The sequence below is a fragment of the Epinephelus lanceolatus genome, chromosome 5, assembly GCF_041903045.1.
Source record: "Epinephelus lanceolatus isolate andai-2023 chromosome 5, ASM4190304v1, whole genome shotgun sequence".
Lineage (NCBI taxonomy): Eukaryota > Metazoa > Chordata > Actinopteri > Perciformes > Serranidae > Epinephelus > Epinephelus lanceolatus.
In genome coordinates, this window is record NC_135738.1 from 36,376,214 (window position 1) to 36,399,493 (window position 23,280).

Here is a 23,280-nt window from a genome sequence, read left to right on the forward strand (position 1 = left end):
CTTACACTGTTTACCGGAAATCAGTTCCTCTTGACTGCTTAGTGTAGGCTACTTTTTTAGAGCGGGAAAGAAGAATTGACTTGAAAATGGAAAACTGGCATTTTATTCAGGTGTGAAACCACTTGAAAGCTACCAATACATGGTATCAGATTGGTACATAGACTTGCGTATTTGTCGATGCCCCATCCAGTATTTTAGGCAGTATTGGAGGCATTTTGGAAAATGGTATTGGCACGACTCAAGTGCAGAAACGTGAGACTTGTGACTGGAAACAGGGTTGATAAAATCAGATGAGACTGAGCCAGAACAGTAGAGATATCATGCTAATTTAGCTTTGGGTCTCCTGAATGTGTATACAGGCAAAATATACCAAATTGCTAAATTGCTCTGTAGGCATGGATGATAATTCTCTGTGGGTTGGTCACTTCAAATGAATCCTCTCACATTACATCACACAAAAATGACCAACATATACAAAAACAACCAAATGTGAACCAAAATCACGACGACATCAAAACACTGACATATTAAAAACAAATCGTATCACTGATAGGCACACTTTTAAACAGAATCTCTTTCTTCATCAGACCAGAATATAACGAGGCATCAAAACTGAACCCGCAAGAGCTTTTCCTCCTTCAAATTCTTTTGAAATAACTCACATATGCAGTCACTGTAACTACAAACTGCTGTTGGCGGATCTTTAGCATCAGGTGATGTCACCACCTGTTGCTCTCTGCAGGTGACATCATCTGGCAGCAAACCTCTCCAGGGTTTAGTTACTGTTTAAACAAACTGGCAGCTTGTTTGCGAGAGATGAAAGATTAACTGTGTGGTTAGCAGGAGCGGTGATGGTTTGTGCCATTGTACCTGAAAAAGACAATAAAACAGTGCCACCTGGTGAGAAGCAAACTAATCCACAAAAGCCATCTCATTGCTGGATGCTGTATGTTTGGTCTGTGGGAGGTGCACCACTGTACCAAACACTTAAACTGTCCCATGTATGTCGCAACAAGCACACACTCCTCCTCAGGGTTAGTGAAGCCAGGCTGTGGGCCAGACTCGGGCCCATGTGGTCTCTGAGGTCTTCCCAGGGTACACAACAATACACACTACTCCACTGTGGCCTTGTTAGCGAGCGCGGTCAACAAGGCTTTGAACTAACTCTGAAAGGGTTTTTCCAGCTATTCTGTAAAGCAGCTGAAGCTCTTAATCACTCTGCTAACTGAGCGTGGGGAGCGACAGTAAACTAATACAGTAATGCTTCTTTGGAAGACCAGAGACGAATATATTTACAAGTCCGGTAAATGTACTGGAAGCTGGGAGTTTGATTGATCATTATGTACTCATTGTCACAGGTATTTGTGTGCTCTTTCAGCACCATGTGACAAATCAGTCAACATTTCGTTTTTAGTGTGGTGTTTACATGTGTGTCTAAAGTATTGCATTTCAGTCACTGTATCTGAAATTTGGAATTTCCCTCCTCTCTTCACCTCATCTTGCCTTCATGTTCACTTTACTGAAGATAGAGTCACTGTTTGATTCTATCATATTGTGACAAGTCTGCTTCTTGTCTTTCTTATTGTTGTTTTTTAATCTTAAGTGAATGGGGTTAAAAATCACACAACTAAAAAGTGTTTTTCATTTGCGTCCTTTCCCTCAATATCTGCTTGCACACAGAGTGGCTTCAGCCTGGAGATAGGGAGAGGGGGGGTGCTTCTGTTCGTCACGGTTAATGACCATCTGACTTTGGCCTTGAAGTCTTTCACTGGGCAAGTAGAGAGAGGGAGAGAGAGAAGCAGAGAGAGGAAGAGGGAGGGAGCAGAAGGGAAGCCCATTCACTACAAGAGGGACAGAGGAGGGGAGAAAGGGAGCAGCCAGAACAGAGGATGGATGGATGGATGGTGTGTGTGTGTGTGTGTGTGTGTGTGTGTGGTGTGTGGTGTGTGGTGTGTTTGTGTGTGTGTGTGTGTGTGTGCTGGAGAGTTTTTGAGAAGGAGGGAGGGTGAGGGATGTGTGCCGCAGGGTTAGTGAAGGATGATAATTCACCGTTAAGCCTCCTAGAAAGACCAGCTGGCCCCTCTGGAGTCAGATGTCAGCCTCAGCAGCCAGGACTCTTTGTGTGTGCGTGTGTGTGTGTGTGTGTGTGTGTGTGTGTTGGCACTCATGCATGTATATACGTGTGTGTGTGTGTGTGTGTGTGTGTGTGTTTTTGCGTGTGTGCTGTCGTCAGTCGCAGCTTTTGACTGCTAGAAGGAAAACACCTGCATGGGGAGCTGTAGATGTTATCAGTCTAAGCTCCCTATCTCAGTGAGAATGGGATTGGTCAGAACACACACACACACACACACTCACACACATGCACACACATATGCACAAATAGACGTGCACACACACCATCTGCTAGTTAGTTAGGGCTATTGTTGCGAGCCATTTGGGTAGTGTGTAGAGAGGTTTGGCTTTGTGCTGATCTTGACCATCAGTTGGCCAGCTGGCCTGACTTTGGTTTTCCACTTGGTCGGAACAGAAAACACACCAGGAGACGAACCAAACCATGCTTGTTAGCAAATTAAATAACAGACAAATTACATAATTTCATAAAAAATTTAAAGCGAACTGTCATCTTTGAATTTTGGGGACTCCAAAGTTGTGTCCTGGTCAGACTTTGGAGGCCACTGTAGTGCAACACTCAGCTACTATGTATTACATATGAACACACAGGTTTTCTGTATGTAACACTGTTGTTTTCTGCTCCCTTTCTCCCTCTGTCTCCCTGTCCCTCACTAATCTATACTAGCCAGGTCATGCTGAGTCTGCTGTGCGCCCTATTCAATGGGTTGAATTGTGTGTGTGTGTCTACGTGTGTGCGTGTATGTGCGCACACGTAAGCATGGGTACAGCTGGCCTGCTGGTTCCTTTAATCAGGGGACGGCCGGTCTGCATGAATACCTGTATTGTTGGGTCATGTGTATTCAGGGTGGTGGCGTGTGTGATTTTGTGTGTGTCAGTGAGTGTGTGTGTGTATTTGTGTGGAGGGCTCAACAGGGGTACCAGTGATTACAGTGCGACTATGTGAAACTGCACGTCACAGGGTCGCTGGGTCAACAGTGCTAAATCAGGCACTAAGTTGTTTGTCAGGGTCATATGATTTCTGCTTGTGATTGTCTGTGAGAAAAAAAAGATAGTTCAAATAGGGTTTAGCGTGTGTGTGTGTGTGTGTGTGTGTGTGTGTGTGTGTGTGTGTCAGTGTTTCACAGTATGTTCTGTGTCTTTTCCCTCCAGGTCGAAATGAGCTGATAGCCAGATACATCAAGCTCCGAACAGGCAAGACGCGGACAAGGAAACAGGTAATAATGAGAGTGTGCACTAAATCCAATCATGCTGTCTACAGTATGTATCACAGCATATCATATTATACAGACATAATGAGAGAAATGGTGCTAAATGCAGCGATGAAAAGAACAATCTAAAAGCTGAAGAGTAATCATTAATGGTTTAGGTTGGGAAAAGAATACAAGCAGTTTAAAGTTCCACTTTGCAGGATTTTATGTGTCCATTTTTGGAATTAGGGGAAAGTGAGGAGAGGTGGTCTTATTTAATGAACCAACCCACCTGCAAGAATTATTGTTGACATTGTACATTTCTGCAAACCATGGATATGTTACATTTGTATGCATTATGTTGGAAATTCATTTAATTTTAATTTTAATTTTTCATTCATTCAACGCTGTTTCCAATGTTTGGTTAGATTAAGCCACAAAAACCACTTGGTACTGGTGCAGAAAAATTCATGTTTTGGCTTAAAATACCTGCTTTTGATGGCAAAATCCCAGCAGGAAATGCTGCAATGTCTTGAGCCCCTTCCCCACTGCACAATGACCCACTAACACTCACTCACATCTGTTTTTTTATTGAATTTGAAAGGTTACAATGGACATTCACTCCCAGGTCAAATGACTGCAGTAGTTACGGGTATTCATCGGCTCCAGCTCCGATCAATAGTGAAGGAAATATGACAGCTGAGTGGACAGGCAAATTTTAGCTAAAATTTTAGTGCTCAAACATTGTTCAAAATTTGGTTGACTCCAAGTTTGAGAGACTGAATAAGTAACAGACATAAAAAAGAAGCAACCACAGTCACATTATCACTGACCTTCATGCTGCTTTACTGGTGACTGACCTGTTTTCCGGCCCATCCGTGGCATTGAACCAGGACAATAAAAAAAAACAGAGAGGGGCACTTGTCTTCTGCAGAGCCCTGTAAATGGCTCTGGTCTACTGGCTATGGGAGCGGAGTCTATTGTCTATTTTAAGCAGGTTTTCCTGTGTTAAAGAAACCTGTATACACCCACTTATTTTGGTGAAAAGGGGGTATTGGTATGGTATTGGCTGCTTTTCGTGGCACTATCCAGGCTGGAAACACATGGACGGGTCCCTAAGAAACACCCACATGCTGTGGCTGAAATACTGCTGGAGACAGAGCATCAGGTCACTAAAATAACTGTTTTTGTTGTTTATTGGTCTTGAAGGTGGTCTGCAGTCTGTCAGCTGTCCCACCTAGCCATTAGTGTTTCCCACAAGTGAAGATATTATTTGTGGCTAGCAAAGCTGTTGAAACTGACATTAGAGAATTTGAAGTTGAGATTGTGAGATTGATGCATTGATCTGTACATCACTTTAATATTATAACGGGTAAAGCTGGAGATTATTGTAATATATATATATATATATATATGTATAATATACAATGCTGGGTAGCTTGTAAATTTCCACCAGGGGAAATGATCTGATCCATTAATATTGTTCTTCTGGCATTATCAGGGGTTTATTATGTCTTCACTGTACTTATAACAGGACATCATTATTTATTTGTAGATGTTTGTATTATTTGGAGTAAGAAATATAAAGTAACAGAAAATGTAAATAATCAAGTAGAAGTACCTAAAAACACAGTATTTAAGTAAGTGTACTTTCCACAACTGGATATACATCTATTTTCTAAGATATTTTTAGGTTTTTAGGACTTTAACAATGATAATGACTTATGATGACATTATTAGTGGCCAAAAACACTACAGCTCCCATGAAGTTCTATCAGCACGGGAGCACACAAAATATGTTATCATAACTGATGGTTTCTCTCTTAATCAAAACATGCACGTTGGTCTGATCCCCTCGCCATGCAGGCTCATATGGTGGTATGTATCGAATGTAAAGCAGGAGTCATTAAGAAATATTCTCTAAGAGGGCTTTGGGGCTTTTTTTAAATAGCATGTTTCATTAAAAGAGTAAAGTTTACTCTGAAATACATTTGTTTAGGTTTCTAGAACATAACGGAGCTCCATCTGAATGTAGTGTAATCTTAATATCTTAGTTGTTGGCCTGTGTTCCCAGGTGTCTTTTTGCTCTCTCAAAAGATGTGCATAGATGGGTCTATTCACTGTTGTCAGGGGAGTAGTGTGTGTGTGTGTGTGTGTGTGTGTACCCTTCCAGTGTGGCAATAGTCCTTTCATAACCATGGCAACTCACTGTTTGGTCCTTCCTCCTCTCTTTTCTACCCTCCAACCCCCCCCTTCCTTTTACCTTCTCCTCTCCTCTCCTCTCCTCTCCTCTCCTCTCCTCTCCTCTCCGCAGGTATCCAGTCATATCCAGGTTTTAGCCAGGAGAAAATCCAGGGAGTTTCAGTCCAAACTAAAGGTAAGGGGGGGGGGGGGGGGGGGGGGGGTACTCAGGGTTTGGTGGTTCTCAAATGTAAAAATCCTCCGTAGCACAGGAAGTGATGTGTTTCTTGTTCCCTTTATTTCTTTATTGAACTGTGTTTGGAATAAATGCAACTGATTAGTGAGGATTAACACTGATGACCACAATGGTAAAAGATGGAAAAAAGTGCCATCTAAAGAAACTTCATGTGCTTGAACAGAAACCGTCACATTATTTAATGCATTGATAAAAAGGTGATCTGTGAAAAATGCAGTGCAAAAATACTGCATAATTAGCACCATGGAAATCTAGTACATTACTGCTTAAATTTCAGACATACACCTCAAAAAGTTAAGAAAAATGAGCCGTCCTAAAGCGTGTAGAGGCAGTGGAAGTACTTCTGCGATCTCTACCACACCACATAATACACCAAAGCAATTTGAATTCAGAGTTTGTCCCCTGCTTGTTGACTTTTCGCTGTGGCTGGACGGACGGATGGCTGTCACAGTGACTCCAGTATCCTAGGTATCTAATTAGGCCTGTTCTGGTTGTCTCCTCCTCCTCCTCCTCCTCCTCCTCCTCTTCCTGTCATTCTCTTATATCCATACATTCATTGATCTGTTCCTCTCCTCTTCCCTCCCTCTTCTTACACTCTCTCCACCCTCCTTTCAGTCTATTAATCTCTTACCCTCCGTGTCTCCTCCTCCCTCTTTCCCTCTTTCTTTTTCTTCCTCACTGTTGGCTGTAATTAACTTCATGTAGAGCAACAAAGGGGCACTCGTTTTCTGGGTAGAGCAGTCGCAACTCCGAATAGAAACAAAGCGAGGACGGAGTTGATGTTTGCTGTCATAAAATAAATGACAGATGGTTGGTTAAAATTGGTAGTAAAGGTCACTTGAATCATTTTAGAGCTAACACATTAATGTGTTATTGATGATACAGTGTATGTTTTCTTTTATATTTTGGAATAGTGCTGGGCAATATTGGGGAAAAAAAACAAATACGACATTTCTTACCAAATACCTCGGTGTCAGTATTGTGACAGTATTGTAAGGTGGCTATTAGTGCTTTCACAAAATATTTACACCATTAAATTTTTGATAAATAGTTATCAGTGATGTAGTTATAATGGCTAGGTGGGTAATGGAAAATGATTGAACAGCTAGAACAGTCTAGTAAGTTCAGAAAAAAACATCACTTTACTGTTATGCAGCCTTTGAAATCAGGAAAAGACAACACTTAGAATATTATGATGTCAAAAATCTAAGACAGTATCTAGTCTCATATCATGACATCAATATGAAACCGAAATATTTGGAAATGGCTACATTGGCAGGAGTGCAGTGTTGCACGACGTAGCTTTTATTATTGTATAACTGACAAATTAGAAACTTCATATAAAATAGGGATCACAACCTTAACTTAACCCCGCCACAGAGTGATATGCTCCCAGGCACCTACTGTTGACTCCTGTAAAGACCATATAAATCACTTTTTGTTAAAGCTTTTTATTAAAGATAACAATATACCTACAGCTCATTACATTTTTTTAATTAATTAATACGACTGTTTTCATAATCAAGTTCAGGTTCCCACAGCCCATGCTTACATGCAGGCTTACAAGATATTCCATTTCTGATGATATAATACATGGAAAAGCATCTCAAGAGCGGTTTGAGAGTCTGAAACCAGGATATATGTGGCATATTTGATTAAAAGATAAGTCTGGTGATATTCTGTATGTTTCACATTTTCAGTGAATCCTATGAAAAGACAAAAAGCAATGATACATGTATTCTTTTTCTATTTATGTAGTTTGTTTTTACTTAATTACACAAACACCATCCTGCTGCCCAAAACAGTGACTGGAGCACCAAATGTGTATTCATCCACGTCTGAAAATAGTCCCCAACAAATGCACTATTTGCTCCTGTTTAAATAGTGTTTGATAAAAGCTACAGTAACCAGCTGTTTTAGAAGATAGAGACTTTTTAGAAACTGGATTTTTTTAAAAATAAAAATTTACATCTTCTGTAGGAACAAATAGGCTTGGGGCTGTGGGGAAGCTGAAAAGCTGAGAGACATTTTTGCCTTTAGTCATTTCATGGGCTTTGTTGGCAATAAGGGAAATATAGACTAACACCAGCCTGAAGTTTTAGTAAATGACCTATACTGTTAATAGATGGTCAGAAACAAAGAATACTGATTATTTAGTGATTCCCTTAGCACTGTATATGTTCAGAAATGCTGTAAAGTCTGTGTTCATTTGAACGAGCTGCTGGATTTTCCATTTAAACCACAACACATGGGTTGGTCGTTTCAAAGAAATGAGTTCAGGTCAAGGATGTTATCAGACCCATATGGTTCCTGGTATTTAATATGAAAATCCAGCATGATTCCCATCTCAGTACCTCCTATAATGTTATTACCTCCCCTAGGAGGAGAGATTTCTCTCAGTGCCAATTAACTTGAGTGAAGCTGCCAATTAGTGATTCTCCAGCTATTGCAGCGTTTCTAATTCCATTTCATTCAGCTGTTTTCTGCTCTGAGGTTCATGTTGCTTTGAGATCAGATGTTACAAATGAGCCCTAAAGTTCAGACTTACTGTAAGTCTTCTGTACGGAGCTTTTTGCCCTGAGGCAGCAACCAGTGTGAAACACATGTAACTGCACGCACGCTCCACGCTTTGTGCTCGGCGCCCTCCACTGTTGTTGCTATGATTTCCTCCTGGGCCACAAGTCAAACCACCACACCCAAACTACACATGCGTAGAGAAAGGTATATTCCCTAAATCCTCTGCCTTATCACTGAGAGACAGTTTAAGGCAAAACAGGGGATTCAGATATGAACACACATGATCAGACTCTTATTAGTGTTGGATTGTGCAGACAGGCAAAGGCAAAACAAGGTCAAACCCTTTAATTCCATGTGAGCCAGATTCGCTACTTTCAGCAGGGACCTCCTGGTGTCTTAAAGATCATATAGTAGATGATAACAGATGAATGACAGGACCTTACCCCAGCTCTGCCTGAGGGGCTTTGATTGTCAAGATCATTGTCAAAAGCATTGAAACTGTTGTAAATAGTTTTGTTTTGTGTTTAATTCCTTTAAACGCCTCACACGGCATTTATTTAAAAAATCCTCCAGCTTTTTAAATCAGTGTTTTATTGACTGTAAAGCAAGTTTTAGCTCTTAAGTCCTATTAAAATATACAAACAAAGTGTCTAGAGTCTAAGTGCACATGTTGTGCTGTTGGCAAATGAGCTGCTCCATATTGGGCAGTTTACTCAAATTGCGGTATGTTAATTTTTGTAATCAGAAAGTAGCAGGAGGCGGCAAACTGATCACAACTAGTCAGATAATGACAACTTAGTGGAGAATGACATCTATTATGATTTTTCCCCTCAGGCCTTCGGTTTTCTCTAGGATTTTATTGTCCAAGTTAATTCAAATTATTCTTGTTAATTTTGGGAATTTTCTGCTTTTCATAACTGAGTATAGTGCCCTGATGGTTGCTGTCACTTTGGGTTTAGATTGTGTAGGACCAGAATGTAAAGTGTGTTCATTACGATGATGATGATGATGGAGATGATAATGTGTGTTTTATTGTCGTGTAGGACCAGAATGCCAAGGAGAAGGCTCTGCAGAGCATCTCCACCATGTCCTCGGCTCAGATTGTCTCAGCTACCGCCATACACAGCAAGCTCCTGCCTGGAATAGTACGGGCCAGCTTCCCCAGCACCGCACAGGTAACACACACATATACACACACACACACACACACACACATTTTCCTAAGTAACATTTGGGGGATTACATAGACTTACATTAATTTCCTGGAGATTACCCTAACCCTAACCACCACTTGCCTTCCCTAACCTTGACCCCAACGTTAACTTGGCCCTAAACCCAACCATTGACCCCCAAATCAGCTTTTCATGATTGGAGACACGACTTTTGTCCCCAGTTGGACAAGTTGTCCTCAATTAACTGGTCTTTAGTCTGAAATATGTATCCAAAGGTAGCCTAAAGCAGGATTTATATTTCTTACCGCATGGGCCAGGGATACTCAGCTTGCTTTGCCCGGAGGCCACTTTTGCAAAATGACAAGAGGCTAGGGGCCAGACACAGGAGCCCTACACAGGTCAGGTGAGCGCTGGGGCGTTTCTAGGAACTGGGGACATTTGGGGCATTGACTGGACCTCTGTTGGGGGGGTCGGGGAGATCCTGTCCTGACACTTTTTTTGATAAACAAGCTCTATAATTATGCCTTTTTATGCACTCCAACAAGTAGAAAATGTTTGGGGGGGCCACCCAGCACCCTATCAAGGGCAAGATAGAAGACACAATGCCATAGGCCCTTGCTTAGGCTACAGTGAAGGCTCTGTGTAGAAACTATGCACAATTATAAATTGGCCTCAAGTCATACTCACACACCATCCTCTTCAAATAGATACAGGAAACACAAGGACATGAATAAAAAATAAAGCTATGTTTTCCAGTGGCCACATATGCTCAGTTTGAAGTCCTGGTACACACATAATAACACACACGTATTGTATTGCATTCGTGGTTTGCTCCCTCAGTCCAGTGCATCAATGTGTGTTTCTATGTTAATTTTCAGCTGTGGCAGGGGATGATTCCTGGAGGACAGTCTAGCTCCACCACAGAAGAGTAAGTCACACTCACCTCTCATATCTAAGTTACTTACTGATGTTAAGCTTTGATATTTGGATATGGACACAATGATCCTCGTCAAGTCACTGTCTTTCTTCCCCCATCAGACAAAACTGTTGGTGTGATTTTTGCTTATTCACATGATTGAATCCTGGAATCTGTCGTCCCTCATTCTGCCAAATACTGACTGATTTTGTCGACGATATGAATACATGTTCCCAGTTTCAAACTTGGTGAACTTAGGCTCCAAACCCTGCTATCCTGCTGTTTCTATATCTTACATTAGTGCCTGTTCACATTGCCAGTGGCTAGCAGGGATCATGGTGCTACAAGTTCAAACCCTTTTCTTTTCATTGCCAGCTGCTGTTACACGACCATGTGATGATGATGATAATGGTAGTAAATGGGGCTGGTATAGCTTTTACTGAACTCAGAGACACTCTTGACCTCTGTACTCCTGCTACTGTTCATAAAAGCCCCAGAACAGAATTCCTGTCTGTATAATGTAGGTACAATGTGACAGGCCCTACTGTGTCGCTTCTTCTTTCAGCTTTTTTAATGCTCTCCTGTCTGTCTTTCTGTCTGTCTTTGTGTCTCTGTTTCTCCCAGTATCAAGCCGTTCTCTCAGCAAGCCTACTCTGTGCAGACAGCAGGGACCACCACAATCTCAGGTGAGAGACCGTGGTACAATTATCTCCTTTCTTTAAAACGAACAGGTGGTCCTCTCTCCTGCCATCGAGGCCACAGCCTCTCTACAGGGTTGTTTTTGACTGTCTGGGTGCCTGGGTCTCCAGTGCGCCCGGAGGTTTGTCTTGTGACGAGGTTGCAAGAGAGAAGGTGTCAATTTTGCTTTCCTTACGTAACTTGTATTAAATAACTTAAAATGTCTTTTTGCTTCTCATAGTATCTGCTTTGAAACCTTTAAAAGTTGAACTAACAATTAGCATACGTTTTTTTTAAGAAATGAGTATGTACAGTACAGGCCAAAAGTTTGGACACACCTTCTCATTCAATGCGTTTTCTTTATTTTCATGACTATTTACATTGTAGATTCTCACTGAAGGCATCAAAACTATGAATGAACACATGTGGAGTTATGTACTTAACAAAAAAAGGTGAAATAACTGAAAACATGTTTTATATTCTAGTTTCTTCAAAATAGCCACCCTTTGCTCTGATTACTGCTTTGCACACTCTTGGCATTCTCTCCATGAGCTTCAAGAGGTAGTCACCTGAAATGGTTTCCACTTCACAGGTGTGCCTTATCAGGGTTAATTAGTGGAATTTCTTGCTTTATCAATGGGGTTGGGACCATCAGTTGTGTTGTGCAGAAGTCAGGTTAATACACAGCCGACAGCCCTATTGGACAACTGTTAAAATTCATATTATGGCAAGAACCAATCAGCTAACTAAAGAAAATCGAGTGGCCATCATTACTTTAAGAAATGAAGGTCAGTCAGTCCGGAAAATTGCAAAAACTTTAAATGTGTCCCCAAGTGGAGTCGCAAAAACCATCAAGCACTACAACGAAACTGGCACACATGAGGACCGACCCAGGAAAGGAAGACCAAGAGTCACCTCTGCTTCTGAGGATAAGTTCATCCAAGTCACCAGCCTCAGAAATCGCAAGTTAACAGCAGCTCAGATCAGAGACCAGATGAATGCCACACAGAGTTCTAGCAGCAGACCCATCTCTAGAACAACTGTTAAGAGGAGACTGCGCGAATCAGGCCTTCATGGTCAAATAGCTGCTAGGAAACCACTGCTAAGGAGAGGCAACAAGCAGAAGAGATTTGTTTGGGCCAAGAAACACAAGGAATGGACATTAGACCAGTGGAAATCTGTGCTTTGGTCTGATGAGTCCAAATTTGAGATCTTCGGTTCCAACTGCCGTGTCTTTGTGAGACGCAGAAAAGGTGAACGGATGGATTCCACATGCCTGGTTCCCACTGTGAAGCATGGAGGAGGAGGTGTGATGGTGTGGGGGTGTTTTGCTGGTGACACTGTTGGGGATTTATTCCAAATTGAAGGCACACTGAACCAGCATGGCTACCACAGCATCCTGCAGCGACATGCCATCCCATCCGGTTTGCGTTTAGTTGGACGATCATTTATTTTTCAACAGGACAATGACCCCAAACACACCTCCAGGCTGTGTAAGGGCTATTTGACCAAGAAGGAGAGTGATGGAGTGCTGCGGCAGATGACCTGGCCTCCACAGTCACCGGACCTGAACCCAATCGAGATGGTTTGGGGTGAGCTGGACCGCAGAGTGAAGGCAAAGGGGCCAACAAGTGCTAAACACCTCTGGGAACTCCTTCAAGACTGTTGGAAAACCATTTCAGGTGACTACCTCTTGAAGCTCATGGAGAGAATGCCAAGAGTGTGCAAAGCAGTAATCAGAGCAAAGGGTGGCTATTTTGAAGAAACTAGAATATAAAACATGTTTTCAGTTATTTCACCTTTTTTTTGTTAAGTACATAACTCCACATGTGTTCATTCATAGTTTTGATGCCTTCAGTGAGAATCTACAATGTAAATAGTCATGAAAATAAAGAAAACGCATTGAATGAGGTGTGTCCAAACTTTTGGCCTGTACTGTATATCCTTGGTTTACTTTGTTTTCTCACCCTCCATACAGTTGTCAATACCAGGGCAATTAGCTGTAGAGACCAAAACTGTTTTTGTACCACACTGTAAACATGTTTATTTCTGCTTTTAAGTTGGGCATTTTAACATGAAAGTCTATGGAGTGCTCCAGGGATGCTGTTTTTCTGTAGGCTGATGAGGAGGTTAGTGTCGCCGTGGTTCCCTCGTCAAATAGCCTATGGGATTCCATTGGATTTTGGATTATTGCAGAAAATGAGATCTTCGGCAAACAAAAGTTTATGATACTTAAGTCTTGTTCAGCTAAATAATATTCACAAAAGAACACCAATTTTGTGATTTTAAAAAGCTAATGTTAGGTTATAAGCAAACAACACCATGGTCGCATGACTTAACGTCGCCAACACGACAAGGCTGTAAAGCCTTATTTGATGTGATGACTGTCTGTAGTCTCGTTGAGCCACTTGTTAGCAACTGCCTTTTTAAAACACATAAAAACATCAACATTCACCAATGGCGTATGTATTTTATGTTGTAGGACAAAACATGAAAGTCAGACCTTGGTTGAGATGAGGGAACCGACAGTGTATAAATGCTAACTCACTTCTAGAATGTAGGACTAATTTGTGGGGCTCTCTGGGGATTGACTCACTTTTGGAGCCAACCTCAAGTGGCCATTAGAGGAATTGTAGTTTTTGGCACTTCTACATTGGCTTTATTTATTAACCCTGGAGGCTGCTGCTTGGTTTTAACTGACAATGTTGGTACTGAAATTTGCTGTCATTTAATTGGTGGGTGGCCACCAAAAATTGTTTATAATTCCACTTCACTTCCATTGGACACACAGACAGTTAATGAGCACTGGGAGAGGCTTTGTTACATATAGGGCTGTACCATCATTTTTTTTTTTTTAAATTTGAAGCTTCTATTGAGGTTTTTGAATGAAGCTTTGAATGCGTGTTGTCATATTTAATGACATCACAACCTTAAAAAAAAATCTCAGACAAAACCCTCAGTTTGAATAAAGTGATTTATTAGATTAAATGAGTTAGTCTTTTTTAATAGTCTAAATGAATAAATGAAATTATTACATTTATCTTTTTTTTTAAATAAATTTTGACTTTTGGACCTTACAACTCAATGGAGTTATTGGAAATGTTAAGATTACACAAGTTGAAAATAATGCCACACAGCGGTGATGTGTAGGTTGGACATATTAAGTAGGTCAGAAAATGACAAAGCAGCGTTCCAAGTAAGTGATTAATAACTTACAGAAATATTGCATGCACCTTACACCTCCTCTTCCCCTCTCTGTCACTCTTTCTCTCTCTCTCAAACACACACACACACACACACACACACACACACAGAAGACCTTGTCTCTGTCCTTGTCTCAGTCCTCAGTCCTGACAATTGTGCTACTATAATGCATAATGTTGGCACTTTTTCAGTCCTTTTGGTTTGAGGTCATTAAATCATTATTAGAAATTCTTAATAAGGAATTTCAATGTTTCCTATCATTACTGCTGCTCACTGACACCACTCAGGTCACTGTGTCTGTGCATGAAAAAAGAATGTGGCTCTCCAGCCTAATTGCTGCAAAGGAATCCTGGTAGTACGATGGAAACTACCACACACTGCACTGTCATTAAAGTATTGATGGTGCCTGTTGTTAGATATTTTGATTCTATAGCTCTCTGTTGCACATTCTCATGGTGCCAAGGGAGAGACCATAAGGTCTTGGTCAGAAGCTCCTCTGCTGATAAATATCTTGCCAGAGAAGGGGGGTTATCTGTAGATCAATCATCAGTGAAGGGGTTGAATACAGTTATAAAACTACTAATTGTTGACATTTAAATGTGTGGGTATGTGCGTTCATGAGCACATGCATGTGTATGTGCTTGTGCATACATTATTCTAAACCCTGATTTGGAGTTTTGGGGTAACAAGACTACTTGTTACTGTGAGTTTTGGTCATTTGCCATCATAACTGGACCCTTGGGAGAGGCTGACCCTCCTCCTATGGTTTAACAAACACAGCTCTGAGTGTGGAGGAGCTGCTGATGACTCAGTAGAAGTTGTCAGCTGTTTTTAGTGGGAATATTACTCATGTTAGCAGGCTAGGCTAACTAGCTTTCACTTTGTGAATGAAAACTTGTTAGTTTAACATTTTAGCTTTCACTTTCAGATTGGAAACGGTATGCTTAGTTCTCTCAAATGTTGCATGTTGTAAAGAGGCAGACTGCTTAAATGGTCAACAGTTGATAACCAGCATTATGTGGAAAAAAGAAAAACATCAGTGTTCAACGGCCACACAGTTTTCCAATCAGCAGGGTTGATCCGGCCATGTGACAAACTACAGTATGGGTCAGCAAACGCTACTTCGCAAGAATTTAAGAAAGCAACTTTTCCCTTGGCTGGCCTGTAATGTTGATATTTCACAATGAATTTTATCAACTCATCAAGGTCCCTGCAGGGTTGTGCATTTCTGCTCAAAGTGGCTGATGGCAGCTGTCAGTTCCAAAAGCATGAGACTAACTGACAAGAGGAAAAGGGCTTTTGTAAATGGAGTGTATGAGTTGAGTGCCCAAAAGAATTCACTGTGGCACTGTATCACTGTTACCCCTTTACATCTACTTTTGTTAACTGCTTTTCAGTGCTGCACCCTCACCTCAGCCAGGCTTTGTCTATGAGACTCCAGTAATGGCATAATTTTTACACATTTGTTGCAAAGAATAATGTTAGCGTTACTGCTAACCCCGTTAAATAGCATGATTGTACGTGGTGATGTGAGGTTAAACAGACTGTGTTTGTGTGTGTGTGTGTGTGTGTGTGTGTGCGTGTATGTGTTGTCTAGGCTACGAGCCTCCCACTGCAGCCCAAACACACAGAGAGCCAGCGTGGCAGGGTCGCTCCATTGGCACCACCAAACTACGACTGGTAGAGTTTTCATCTTTCCTGGAGACACAGAGAGACCAGGAGGCAGTGAGTACCACGCCTGCACACACACACACACACACACACACACACACACACACACACACATGCAGAGCACCAGTCTACAATAAGCACTCCCTATTGTCCCATAAACAGAGATGACAGATAACCCCACAGCAGAGAACAGTGTTAAAGCCCTTTGTGTGTATCCTAGTATGAATAACCTTTGTAAAGCTCTATCTCTCTGTCTGCTCAGTCTATCTGTCATCCTGCCACACTGTGGGCTCACTGTCATTTTTCTACCTTGGGCTCACCGACAGCTAGCATTCATCTTGTTGCAACTGTTTGGACAGTTAAAAACCTCGAACTGTTTGATGTTGACTTTGAAATAGACTCTGTTGTCAAAAGGTGTCATGTTTCTGCACAATTTACATGAATGTGAACGAGGGCCTTACAGGTAGAAATTTCATTGCAATGAAATTGTATCATTTAGCTCAAATGGTAGGCAAAGTTGCTCACGTGAGTTTTGCTTAAGGAAAATTCAGAGTAGGTAGGGCTGAAAACTTTGAGACAAATATTTAATCATGAGCTTTTTTTTTACCACTGTTGTGATTGAGTTTGGCATATTGGCTGTAGCTATCTTGGTTGTTTGGAACCATTAGTGACCACATTTGTATGAGAGGGTAGAGCTGTGGAGGAGTGAGGGTTGGATCTGACTCATATGCTGTGGTGACACCTCGCAGGCAGCCTGTCACGTAAAGCATTCTTAATTATGTGTTACTTTAAGCCTTAATCAAGTGAAAGAGGTGAGTTGTATAAATATTCATCCACTATACAGTTGCCATAAATTGGGAAATTAGCTATAAAGACGAAACTGTTTATTGTACCAAGCTGTAAACATGTTTATTTCTGAGATAAAGCTGGGCATTTTATGGGGACTGACTGGCTTCTAGAGTCAGCCTCAAGTGGCCATTTGATGAATTGCACTGCTGTGTTGGCTTCATTTTGCAGCCCCGAAGGTTGCCGCTTGGTTTACACTCTGGAATTCACTCACTCACTGTGTGTATTCTTAAAAAACACATTGAATGTGTTTCCTTGACTATAAAATATTTTGAATAATTTTACAATTATATTTTTGATGTACATCACTCACATCAATGTTTGCCAATTAGCATTCTTCCCCTTCTTTGCTGGTGCATTGCTACATTTTTAATTCGTACATTTTAACGTTGTGAAACCACAGGCAGGAATCTTTATTGATGTACCTGCAAACTTGGGGTGTAAATTACCTTTGTGTGTTCGAGGAGAGCATGAGCAGGGCTTGACATTAGCTTTATGCTCACCTGCCGCTGATCTGCATGTTGTGCCAACATTAGCACATGTTGCTAGCAGTGGACAGCTAAAGTTTCCGGGAAGAACTTGCGCTGGTGAATTTGGTTTCACATTACATGCATCATTCTGCATGGGGTGTAGCTTATTCTGCATGCAGCTACGTGCACTGGACTGTTGGTTTTACAGTAATAGACAAATCATTTCTGCTCTAGTATATGCAACCCACCAAAGTGGATAGTAAGTGTGACTGTGTTACATGCCACTGCCAAATTCTACCGGCATCTGGCACATAGGCGGGTGCTGATGTCATGCCCTGAACACGATATACAAACAAAATGGGGACCCATTTACAAAAATATTGTTCCATAACACCATGAGTGTTCACAAAATAAATTTGGCACCTTTAATTTCTGAGATATGGGGACACATTGATGTCACTCCAACCTGTATCTTGTCCAAAAAAGTAAGAAACTATCTGTTTAAGATGGTCCAAACTCATAAATTAAGACCTTGCTGTTTCACTGAGTGAGATCAACTGTTTTCTACCTGTCTACTCTCTTTCTGCCTCTTTCTTTGCCTAATTCAAAGTTTGTCCCTCCTCGTAGTACAACAAGCACCTGTTTGTGAACATCAGCCAGAGCAGCCCGAGCTACAGCGACCCCCTGCTGGAGTGTGTGGACATCAGGCAGATCTACGACAAGTTCCCAGAGAAGAAGGGCGGCCTCAAGGAGCTGTTCGGCAAGGGCCCACAAAACGCTTTCTACCTGATCAAGTTCTGGGTGAGCAGACAAACACTTATCTTCAAATTAAAATCAGTCAGTATATTCAAAATGATTATGGCCTCAGTTAGTGTCTGAAAATTTCCATCTTTCATACATTGGCCATTTTTTAACTTAATTTTGTTTTTGAAATGTTAAGCCATCACACGAAGGTTGGCATGTACCCCGTATTTTCCCTGTATTTTTCCACCCAGTGCCATGTCTGTGTGTGTGCGTGTGTTCTGTCTTTCCACCTGGGAAATGGAGGTGGTGGGTTGATGAAAGCACAGTCGCTTTGTTTGAACACCTGCTCACCTCCTGACTCACAGGTTGCTCTGTCTCCACCTGTGTGTGTGTGTGTGTGTGTGTCTCTCACTTTACTGTTCTTTCTCAGAGCTGCAGTATACCAAAGGACTTTAAAAAATCCCGGCAACAGAACATCACACATTTAGCGATTTCTTTTCCATCAGAGTTCTGCTGACACTGAGTGGTTTTTCATCAGACTTTTGATAAACTCAAACCAATCAAAGAGTCTCAAAAGAGTCTCAGACTAATTTCAGACTGGATCTCAAGTAGGTGAAATGTGACAAGACAGGTTTTATTATGATCTTCCAAATTGGTGTGGGATTTCAGTCCCCAAAGTTACCGTGGCACGCCTGTCAAACTTTCCCTTTTCACACAGCACACATGCAGTGGTAGATTTACTACTCAAAATTCACTGTAATCTCTCAAACAATGGATGAAATGACAGCTGTCACTAGCAGGGGTTGAATTTGATTTCAAAGGTAGTGGTAGTACAGGCACAAATACTCCAAAGGGCTTTAGTTTTTCAGATACTCCAATCAGAGATAAAACAAAACATGACCATGTGTTTTGTTTTTTTTTGTTTTTTTTTAAAATTATTTTGATATGTCCCCTTCATGAAATGGATGGTCATAGCAACAGTATTTTATATGGCAAAATAAAGCCAAAAGTGATGAAATTATCAATAAAGTGATTCAGCCCATGGGCAAAAAAGTGCAGAATAAAACCACTCTGGAGATATGCCTACTGTACTTAATCTCGTGTAATTTTTCCATTTGCTGGTTGGATTTAGTTCAAATTTGCACTAGTAGTGCACTGATATCTGCCCTGCACTTCAATGCAATACAATATCAAAATATGCATTTATCATAAAACTAGAGTCTAGAGAATTTTAAATACAAATTGTCATAGACTGAAATTTCACAAGCACCTTTTTAAAAGTTACTTTTACTTAAAGGTTACTTACGGTAATATATGCTGGCATAGTTCAGGCCTTCGCATTGAATGAGACACTTTGTACAAAAACAGCAAAGGTGCTCCAATATAGCAAAATGTTTAAAGTGAGGAGTATAATTCATTATTTTCATGGTAATGAATAAAGTATGGAAAAAAAAAAACTTTTTTAATTTTGAAAATCTCTTATAGTTTTTGATATAAATCAGAAATACAGTTTTAACCCTGTTAAACCACATTTTTTGTTTGTTTTGTTTTTTGTTTTGTTTTTTTCATATATGTTATGTAGGTTTTAAGGTGCCCAATAGTGCCTTTTGAAAAGTTAAGATAAGAGACACCTTTAGTGATCACACAATTGAGAAATTCCAGTGTAGCAGCAGTCAAGAAGAAAGAGTCACATTGAAAATTTAATTTAGAAAACTAGGCATGCAAAAAATACAGGAAACAAGAAGACAAAGAAGAACAAGAAACGGCAATAAATAACAATGTGGTGCAGAGGACATGTCCCCTGTGTCTGCCCTGTAAATAATGTCCCTGGTCATTAGCAGATTTTAATAGCATTAGCTAAATACTTCATTAAGCTAACTTTGGCTCCATTACTTGAAAATGCCACCAATGGCTGACTTTTTAATGTTTCCACCCTCCAGCTGACTTGTTTTATTGTTTAACTTGTATAACAGTGTTAAATAGAAGTGGATAGCAACATTAATGATAATAATTAAAGACTGACTGATGCTAAAGCACACACTGTAAAAAAATAAAAAAATGGACGTTGCCTCCTTGATGACACCCATTAGTTTGTAGACCGTCGCCATCTTGGAATTTTGGAGATGGATGTGACCGTATTTGAAAGAGAGGGTGGAGCTGATTTACTTGTTTCGGAGCCAGCCTCTAGTGGTCATTAGAGTAACTGCAGTTTTTGGCACTTCTTCGTTGGCTTATTTTTCAGCCTTAAATGTTGCCGCTTGGGCTAAAACTGCATGTCCCAGGCAAAAAGTCAACATCCTCACTGGTTAAAGATCCTTGTACAGGGCATGGAAAGGGACAGTTCTTTGTCCGGTCATTATAAATAGGCTATGACAGGAACAAATATAAGATCAATCTGGCACTACACTGTTTGTCTGCTTAGCTGGCATAACTGGAAGAGGAAGACAAAGGCTGGCAGGAGTTATGCTTTATTTTTTTGTATTTGCACAAAATGTTTAACTTTTATGTCATAAGTGATTTTTTTTAGGATTAGAGCCCACCAATGTGTTTTGGTGACCATATCTCACCTACCATTGGCTGTGGTGGCTGGATTGTAAACTTCCTTACAGTAGATGTGCCTATTGAGATGGCAATTTTTTTATGTTACCTATAACCCCACAAAATAGTGCACGTTTTGTGGTAAGTTACTAAGCTGGACATGCTAAAAATCACAGCTAATTTTATAGCAAACACTTCCGTTGTTTAATCAGTTGCTTACACTTTTATTCTTGTCTTTTTTCTTTTCTTTTTTTTTTTTTGAAAGATTAAAAAGGAAACCACCCTCTAAAAAAGATTCCACTGTTTGAAGGATATCACCTTTACTAAAACCGCATGTATACCACTTCAGCATGTGGAGAAATCCAAAGCTTGACAGGCCTGCTGCGCCTGGTTACGGTTGCTAAGCTGTCACTGGACAATTCTTGTTTGTGGGTGGGTTTCACAGAGGGTTAATTATCAAAGCACTGGACAGGGTGAGTTGAATGTAGCTTTGAGGTTGTCGACAGTTGAACCTTGCAGGGGAGGACAGAGGCCTGCAGGCCGCTGAAGTGGGTTCAGTGTACAATGATGAGATGGAAAGTGTGTGTGTGTGTGTGTGTGTGTGTGTGTGTGTCATGCGGAGAGCCTTCCCTCTGAATTTAATTAAAAAGCTCTCTGATCTACCACAATGGAACATGTTTCTGATAATCTGCTGCTTTAATAGAGCACAGTTTGATGTGTGTGTGTGTGTGTGTGTGTGTGTGTGTGTGTTTGTGAATGTACAAGAGGATGACTTAGCATATGGTGTGTGAGCGTGTGTGTTTGTTCTCCGCCCTGAGACACATAGTGCTCCTTAGAGAACTCATTACAAATAGTACAAACCCTTCTTCGCTTCTCTCAGCCTGTAATCCAGGTGCAGCATGTTCTCCCTGCTCTGATTAAACAACTTTTGTGACACAAAGTTACACAAGAATATCGTTCTTTGCCCTGTTGTATCTTCTAGTGTTTTAGAAAGTAGGTTAGAATCTCGCTATTTGTTTAATTTATGTTTGTAAAAGTTACATCAAGCAGAAACAAAGCTATCAAAGGTTTTGATAGAAAAAAAATACAGCTATTTTAGGGTCAGCTCACCCAAATTACAACTAAACATATTTGCTCAGTCTCTGAGATCTCTGCCTCCTTCCCAACACAGTGAAGCTGAAGTGAATTTTGTTGGTGGTGTTTACAGCCAATGGTGTCGCTTTGTGTTGAAAAGTGGTGGGGACATAAGGGTTCAGATGAAAAAACAAAAAAAAGTGGCGCTTTGTTACAACATTGGAGTGGACACATATGGACCCGGGACTCCTCAGGTCCGTCTCCAGGAAAGTTTGGGTGTCAAACACTTCATCTCCTGCATCTTGGTGAATTTTTATGCATCAATTTATGGAGGAAATATCTTTATTTATGTAAGGGAAAAACACAAACTTCAGGTGGCAATTCAAAATATAGAAATAGAATGGTATATAATGCAGTAAGGCTGGAAGGCAGTCTGTATTGCTTTCAAATATTTATTGCTCTGTAGATCAACTTTTCTTATTTAATGCTAACCCTGCTGAGTCAGCACAAGTGGGTATGATTTACTCTTCACTCTTCTTTTGTTTGAGGAAATAACCCCTTTAAATTTGAATGTGGCACCTATTCATGTCAACATTATGACACATTATTCAATTCTAATCCTGAACTTCACTAGCTCATATATATTGTCATGTTCACAGAGAGAGAATGGAAAACATGGACAAGAAGAAACTGTATCAAGAATTTTTTAAAGTTACCGATTGCTGCTGCACATGTCGGGGTCATTTTAGGTTCAGTACTCAATGGGAAAATTTTTATTTTATTTTGTTTTAGATTACATTATTAATTTACATTATTTAATTTTTATTTTATTTTGTTTTACTTTACATTACATTATTTAATTTTTGTTTTATTTTGTTTTACTTTACAATATTAATTTACATTATTTAATTTTTATTTTATTTTGTTTTACTTTACGTTATTAATTTTCATTATATTTTATTTTATTTTATTTTGTTGTAGTTTACAATATTAATTTACATTATTTTATTTTGTTTTAGTTTACATTATTAATTTACATTATTTTATTTTGTTTTAGTTTACATTATTAATTTACATTATATTTTATTTTATTTTATTTGGTTTTATTTTACATTATTAATTTACATTATTTAATTTTTATTTTATTTTGTTTTACTTTACATTATTTAATTTTTGTTTTATTTTGTTTTAGTTTACATTATTAATTTACGTTATTTATTTTTTATTTTATTTTGTGTTAGTTTACATTATTAATTTACATTATTTGATTTTTATTTTATTTTATTTTAGATTACATTATTAATTTACACTATTTTTTATTTTATTTTGTTTTAGTTTACATTATTAATTTACATTATTTGATTTTTATTTTATATTGTTTGAGTTTACATTATTAATTTATGTTATTTATTTTTTATTTTATTTTGTGTTAGTTTACATTATTAATTTACATTATTTGATTTTTATTTTATTTTGTTTTAGATTACATTATTAATTTACGCTATTTTTTATTTTATTTTGTTTTACTTTACATTATTAATTTACATTATTTGATTTTTATTTTATATTGTTTTAGTTTACATTATTAATTTACGTTATTTGATTTTTATTTTATTTTGTTTTAGTTTACATTATTAATTTACATTATTTATTTTTATTTTATTTTGTTTTAGTTTACATTATTAATTTACAT

General features: G+C 39.5%; 1 protein-coding gene across 1 annotated transcript in view; it reads left to right on the top strand.

The window, feature by feature from the left end:
* The window catches only part of LOC117262782 (transcriptional enhancer factor TEF-1), a 60,099-nt gene that overhangs the window by 29,043 nt on the left and 7,776 nt on the right, over window positions 1-23,280 (top strand). Inside the window, exons 3-9 of the mRNA XM_033635905.2 lie at window positions 3,283-3,347; window positions 5,635-5,697; window positions 9,318-9,449; window positions 10,325-10,374; window positions 10,987-11,048; window positions 15,842-15,969; window positions 17,859-18,032. Coding sequence (XP_033491796.1) covers window positions 3,283-3,347; window positions 5,635-5,697; window positions 9,318-9,449; window positions 10,325-10,374; window positions 10,987-11,048; window positions 15,842-15,969; window positions 17,859-18,032 — 674 coding nt within the window. The remainder of the gene's footprint in view (window positions 1-3,282; window positions 3,348-5,634; window positions 5,698-9,317; window positions 9,450-10,324; window positions 10,375-10,986; window positions 11,049-15,841; window positions 15,970-17,858; window positions 18,033-23,280) is intronic.